This window comes from Adiantum capillus-veneris, chromosome 17 (assembly GCF_014529385.1).
Source record: "Adiantum capillus-veneris isolate H3 chromosome 17, ASM1452938v2, whole genome shotgun sequence".
NCBI lineage: Eukaryota > Viridiplantae > Streptophyta > Polypodiopsida > Polypodiales > Pteridaceae > Adiantum > Adiantum capillus-veneris.
This window is the reverse complement of record NC_140947.1, coordinates 70,003,793-70,010,650: the sequence shown is the minus strand read 5'-3', so window position 1 is coordinate 70,010,650 and position 6,858 is coordinate 70,003,793. Positions and strand designations below refer to the sequence as shown.

Genomic DNA, 6,858 nt, shown 5'->3' with positions numbered 1-6,858 from the left:
TATCCACGACTCCTAGCCTAGCCTCTCCTAGGGGTCAGGGCAGAAGAGATAAAATAATGAAATCACTTTTGTAAACGTGTCCACAGTCGGTTCATGTCCAGACTCCATAGCCATAGGCCTGGACCATCTCCTCTCATCATCAATGATTCACGCTTGCAGACGAGAGAGAGAGAGAGAGAGAGAGAGAGAGACCCTCTGGTCCCTGGAAGGGAGGGAGGGACGTCTCGTATAAAAGCACGGAGAATCAGCCTGCCTCGGCCCTGCGGGCGCCGGGCCCGTTTAATTTTCTAACTTGGGGTGGGGCCCACGACTCCATACACGGGCCTCTCCTCTTCTTTTCAGCGGATTTCCATTTATAAAAAAATTAAAAATTCACAAGCCGTTTGGCTTTGAAAAGCCCAATCAGTGCTTCCCATCCGTGGCGCGTGGGTGTAGTAGGCCTAAACTTTAGAGTCTAGACGCTCGTGAGAGCTCCTTGCGTGGCAACCAATGGCATCCCGAGAACTTTACATGGATTCCGCTCTATTGCATAGGGAACCCCGTTCGTAGGGTTGGAGCCCCACCACTTCTCGCTAATTACCCGCGAGTGCACTCACGCGCTCGTGTACGACGACTACTGGCAATGCGGGGCCCGGTAAAGGCCATGGGCGTACTGGATGACGGGTCCCGACTCCTAAGAGCCTTGCCCTCACAACACTTTCTGCTGCAGCACCAGGCTAGTAGGCTAGCAGTACTCCTGTGCGGTCTGGAGAGGCCCGGCTCGGGCCAGCACCACCCCAAGCTAGACCTTAACTCTAGCCTATAGCCTAGCCCACGGCCAACGCTATCCCCTCTCGAGCCTGGGGGACCCTGAATATAGCTAGCCATATCTCCGCCCCCCGCCCCCCACCAAAAAAAACAAAAAATCCCAACACACAGTCCCCTGCAGTGCATCTTCTCTCGAATCAAAGCCGCCCATCTTTCTCTCACATGGGGCCTACTCCTATCATACATTCATTCCCTTCCAAGTTCCAACAACAAGTTCCCTCTCATCAACAGCCCTCGGCGACATTTCTGCCTCTTCTGTTCTCTCCCACCTCTTCTCCTGCTAGCTTTCCTCTCAGGAGTGCTCTTTCCCCATTTTCTTAAGCTCGTTTCAACTGCCGACAACCCATCCTCCCTCTCGTAGCCAAGCACATCCTCCCTCTCGTAGCCAGGGGCCGTCCCTCTGCAGATATCTGCATGCTATCATCTCCCCGCCTCTGAACACACCAGATCTGCAAGCCATCTGTGTCTCGCTCTTCTCGTCCTCCACAATCTTCCCCTGTGCACTGCTGCATCCATGCGTGGTCTCCCCTTTTCTTTCTCTGAGTAAAACAGGCACACCCTTCGCAGCTCAAGGTATTCAGGTAGGCCTCCAGATTCACAGATGAATTGCGTCTTGTGTGTTGTTTTCTGTGTTTTAAAGACACCTCGCACGGCGTCTTTGCTGATGGGTCCACACTTGTTAATTTGTGAGACTCTAGCCTCTGCAGATTAAGAGTGCTTGCATGCTGGATAGTTCGTCCATGAGGAAACAAGAATGAGCACAGACCTGCTTCTGAGTTCTGGGTTTCAGTCTAAAGTGTGTTTAGAGTAACCAGTCCACGTAAAGCTAACATCCTTACCTCCTCTTTTGATGCAGAGGATATTAGAATGCAACAAATATCTGTCGGCTCTGGACTGCACGGGAGTCAAGCCCAAGGGTCTGCCTCATCTCAATCCACAAGATCCGTGGGAGATCCTCCACAAAGCTCACTTGCCATCTCCTCTCGGTCAAAGAAAAGAGAGAGGAGTGACCTTGTGTGTGATCCTGTGAAACTGCAAAAAACGGAAAAGGGCCGGAAATGCGGCGAAGAAGGCAATAGTACCTTGAAGCCTGAAGCTTCCAGTCTTGTTGGTAAAGATGGGGGCATCAGCAGTGTGGCATCTGTGGATAGGCTTGTATGTATCATGCAGTATGAGTGGAATGATAGTGCGGAGAGACAATTAGAACTGGTAGTGAGTAGAACAATGCTCGCCAAAGTGGTCGCAACAACATCAGACCGTGACTGTCTTGTGAAGTTCCTCAAGCTCGGTGGGTTAAGCATTCTGGACAAATGGTTACAAGAAGCTCATAGGGGAAAGCATTTTGCTAATAAAGAGATCTCTGAAGATGGTTTGAGAGCTGTAGAAGACCTTCTCCTTACACTTCTTGGGGCTCTTGAAAGGTTACCTGTAGACCTTGTTGCCCTGAAAACATGTCCCGTCGGCAAGTCTGTAAACCTGTTGCGAAATCACAAGCATTTCGACATACAGAGGAGGTCTAAGAAGCTGGTGGATTCCTGGAAGAAGAGGGTGGAGTCTGAGATGAAGCAATCAATGGATGTAAGATTTCCAATTGATCTAGTCCAACATCAAGAAGGTGCTCTTATTGCTTCCAAGGCACAGCAGGTGTGCTACTCTGAGCAACCTACATCTCATGTAATCTCAGGTGAAGGGCGAGGCAAATTTGCCTCTGTTGCCTCGTTATGTTCACCGCAGGAAGTGCAGCTGAAAACTCCTTCCACTGTCATGGCCTTCAATTCTGCGGTAGACATTTCTGGGGATGTGGTAAGGAAGGCTGCACTTTCTTCCCATGTGCCCTCCAGGCCCTACAAAGGAGAACTCCTCGACTCCCCTCGACTGCCTAGCTCACCCAGTGATGATGGCAGGACTAAGGCCAGCATGGAAGGAACAGTTGCACGTTTACCTTCTGATCAGGTGAAAGGCTCCAAGAGTACAGGTGCTTCTAGAATCCGGAGGAGTCCTAATGCCACCAGTAGCAAAACCAGCTCAATTACTGCTACCCTACCTGGGCCTGCGAAACTTTGTAAGGATAGTCCTGCAAGTTACTCAAGAGAGCTTCATGAGTTTGCTCCTCAGTCTGGGACAACCCTCCCCTGCTGCAGCTCGTCTCAGAAGTATCCTCTTACATCTGACCATGATGGGCACAGTCGATCTTCCTTAAATTCATTCTCCTCTTGCGCAACAGAATGCAACAACAGGTTTTCAGTTCAGGCTTGTATGTGTTCTGAGCCTGGCAAAGCAGCTATTCAGATGTTGGCCAACATTGCGGCTAGTGAGGGATCCATGGTTGAGAAGGGCTCAGATTCCCCATCTAATAGAAGCATTTCTATGCAGAGAGGACTGACTATTCCAGTAGATAGTAGTCTCCCTCTAGTGACTAGCATGAAATACTACAACCAACCAATTTCCAAAGCAGGCAGCAGAGTTCAAGATGGGGAACATTATGACCAGATCTCCAGCAATGTATCTTCCCCTTCTGAGAGCAGTGCTCATGTTGATGTTCGAGCTTGTGAGAGCAAGAGAACCTTAGCTGTTTCTGCTATGACTTTTTACCCTCATGACATCACCTTTGAGACAAATTTCCCACGTACACATGTTAGGAAAGATGGGGCCAGAGAGTGTGATACCCAGACATGTGTGCCCGTGGAGCCACGGACGATGCAAGCCATGAGGGAGAACTTGAAGGCAGTCTCTTTGCAACCTGCCTTGCAACAAGAAGCAGTTGGGGAAAGCAATGGTTGTGAGAGGATGAAAAGCAAGGGTATTGCCAGTGTTCAATCAGGATCTAGTCTTGAAAGTCTTGAAAGGTCTTCTGTAATGGGAGGTCTGCACAGAACTTCGACTCCAAGTCATAACAATAATGAATGTTTGGAGGGGTCCAGGCAGGCTGTTCTGGTTGTCCCTTCTGAATTTGAAGGGATTGCTCCTGCGAAAGAAGTCACTGGCAGACCAGTCTTTGATTTGAATGAAATAGTCAGCAGTGAAGACCCAGCCAATCTGGCTATGGCAGCCTCCAGTACTGGTCTCACAGTGCCCACTTATACTATGCCTGCCTCTGGCTCCAAGCCCGCATTTCCTGTTACCCCGATGACACCCATTGCTGTTGTTGCAGCCGCCAAAGGATCCTTCACCCTACCAAGTGCCTCATACCTTCCAAGAGGGGAAATGGGTTGGAAGGGCTCTGCTCCAACTAGTGCTTTCCGACCCACGCAGCCTCGCAACCACACTCGGAAGCCCAATCTGACTCCAACTGGACAAGGTGCCAGTCTAAAGGTAGTAATGGATTTTGACTTGAATGTTGCAGTGGATTCAGGCTTTGTAGATCATGACATGGGATTGAACTCAACCAGTGCAGCTGCATCATTGACTTCAAATCAAGGCACTACTTGTAATTTTGGTAGATCAGGGTTGTCTCAGAAGACCTATGGATCACCTGGAGCAGCTTGGGATTTAAATCAGGTTGATGAAGGAGTAGGAGAGAGCCAGGCAAGGCCAGATTTTGATTTAAATTGCGGACCGGTGTCGCAAGACAGTGATGATGTTGTACTGTCAAGTAAGCATCATGGGAATCGGGTTCCATTTGTTTCTGATGTCTCAAACTCAGGTGCAACAAATAGGGTGCCTTCTCACCCTCTTCATTCTGCCACACCCATCATGATGCCTGCATTTGCCATGACCGATTCTGAGTTCTCTTACCCTTTGGGAGCTGGTGCTCCTTGGTCAAACTCTGGACCTCATGAAGGTATACTCCAATATAATATTCTTTTGCAAAACCAGCCTGGCATGGCTTGTCCACCTTTACCATCAATGCCTGCAGGATCTTATGGAGGTATCCCTTTTGGGTTTTCACCAGCATCAATGCAGAGCTTTTCGGCACCCTTCATGGATACGCTCTGCAGGCCACATACCGCATCATTAGCTCCTCCCTCCATGTCAAATGGTGAGCCATCTTCTCTCTTGCCGTCACAAACTAACAAGCCCCCTTCCGATATGATGGGTAATGCCATTCAACATCAAGGTAAAGGTGGCTTTTGGAGCAGGTCAAACCTGGATTTGAATGCAGGTCCAGATAGCAGTGATGCCAAAAACTCCAACGACGAGAGGCTGCAGATACTACTGCTAAGTGAGCAAGTGAGAGCAAGACATCAAGCTATTGAAATTGCTGCTGTTTTGAAGCAGAGAGAACAGGAGGGATGCCTGAGCATGCCTGGAAGCATGCAAGGAGCTCTATTGAAGCAATCTGTGTGGCGCTAGGAGCTATCAAGTTTTACTTCTCAGATCCTGAACTTCCCTCCTGAACATGTAATACTTCCCTCTTGATTTTCTCTGCTCCTCAGCGCATGCTGCTGTCTTGTACTCCGCTGGCATGTAATGTACATCTCTTCATGCGACATGCGATGCTTTGGTTGCAATGTACATCCCCCTTAAAGCCCATAACCACAGTAGCCGCTGACAATCCTTTGTAGAGAGTTATCACTTCTCTGAGCAAGCTCTGTAAAATAGATTGAGGCAAGAGCATTCGAATAGAAGAGCACAAAGCCAAATGGTTACTTTTTACTTTGTTATCTGTGGTGAACTGATGGTATATATAGTGGCTATTTTTGTGGGTGACATGAAATTTAGCTGCAGCTATGTCTGGTCTGTATATGGTGCTTTATGTAGTTTTTGAAAAGCTTGTCACCTTCCCGTTGCCCTACAGCAGCAAAGAACTCTTAAGCCATCCCAACTCAAGCCAATTTTATGCCACTCTCTCTCTGCCATTTCTCCTCTCTGATCTGGCTCGCTGCTCTGATCACCGCAGTCAAGAACATAGGCCGATTTCTCCTCTCTGATCACCGCACTCACAACCGACTTGTCAAAACCCTGCTGCAGCAGCGTGCAAATGCTCTCTAATAAGTTTGTAGAGCAAGAGATAAAAAAAGCATGTACAGTGTTTCTTGTAGGGAGTGGGGTCTGCTTGGATTTTTTTGCAACAACAAAGGCAAAAAGTGAGTACCATGAGGTTTCCAGCTTTGCAGCATTGCGTTGTATTAAAATGCTCTCAAGCGTGTACCGCGTCCCTCGCCCTTTCTCGTGTGGATTGGGAAAGTTGGGAACTTGGGATGGTGACCAACGTTTTTACGGCTCTCCCTTTTGCTGTCACCACAGGCCATGTGCATTGTGAAACAGTGAAAGTTGGGTGGGACTGGGGTTCTTTCGTGCGCAACTTTTGGGCAAGGCACGCAGATGTCTTTGAAGAAAATGCCCTGTGAAGGTCTGAAGGTCGTCGTCGCCCTTCTCTCTCTCTCTCTCTCTCTCGCGCGCGCGCGCACAGTGGTAGATTGTGGAGAATTGATGCAGATTTTTCAGTCTCCTTGTATTGTCTCACGCAGATAAGAGCTGTGTGTTACGGGTGCAACTAGGCCAAAAGCTCCATGCTTACCGAATTTCATAGGCTGCCATGTGCCATGGGTCCCAACTATGGGATCGATCAGCGATCTTTGTTGGAAGCAGTTTATAGAGCCGTGTAGCACATGCGTACAAGTGGTTGAGAGAGGAGAAAGCAGTGTTCGGGAAAAATCATTTTTCCAAACATAACAAAATTCCTTTCCTTGAATTTGCCAAGAGGAAATTCAAGAAAATATGGTTATTTTTTTGGGTTTTTACACTATTTTTCTCTTTTTTGGGGCTCCTTTTCCCTTGCCCTCAACCGGCATTTTTGAAAATTGAAAACGGCACGATCACATTTTTCCTGAACATTGCTCTATTTGATTGGATGAGCATATGCAAGTGAGGCCTCTGCAAAAAAATAAAAAAAGCGCAAAACGCAGTACTCCACATTGCCCCATGTGCGACTCAACTCTTAGGTGCGTTTCGCATGTTCCTCGAGGCAGCATTTCCCTTGCGTCATGTCGCTATGTCCATACATGAAAACTCAGCCTTGCTAAAGCTAACTCTGCCAAAAACAACAGAGTTAGCTCTCATCCATAGCATTTTGGCGGAAAAGACGGAGAATTTCATCGCAGCTTTTCC

The 6,858-nt window shown here is 48.4% G+C and overlaps 1 protein-coding gene across 2 annotated transcripts; it reads left to right on the top strand.

Annotated features, from left to right (window-relative positions):
* The first annotated feature begins 329 nt into the window (after window positions 1–329).
* Window positions 330–5,403, top strand: LOC147437449 (uncharacterized). 2 transcript variants are annotated; one of them, XM_086486995.1, is made up of 2 exons: window positions 330–1,380; window positions 1,664–5,403. In XM_086486995.1, exon 2 carries the CDS (start codon window positions 1,675–1,677, stop codon window positions 5,098–5,100), a length of 3,426 nt encoding a protein of 1,141 aa, XP_086343121.1. In that variant the 5' UTR covers window positions 330–1,380; window positions 1,664–1,674; the 3' UTR covers window positions 5,101–5,403. The 2 variants fall into 2 exon arrangements, with proteins under 2 accessions (XP_086343121.1, XP_086343120.1); XM_086486994.1 differs by having other exon boundaries at window positions 336–1,388.
* The last annotated feature ends 1,455 nt before the right edge of the window (window positions 5,404–6,858 follow it).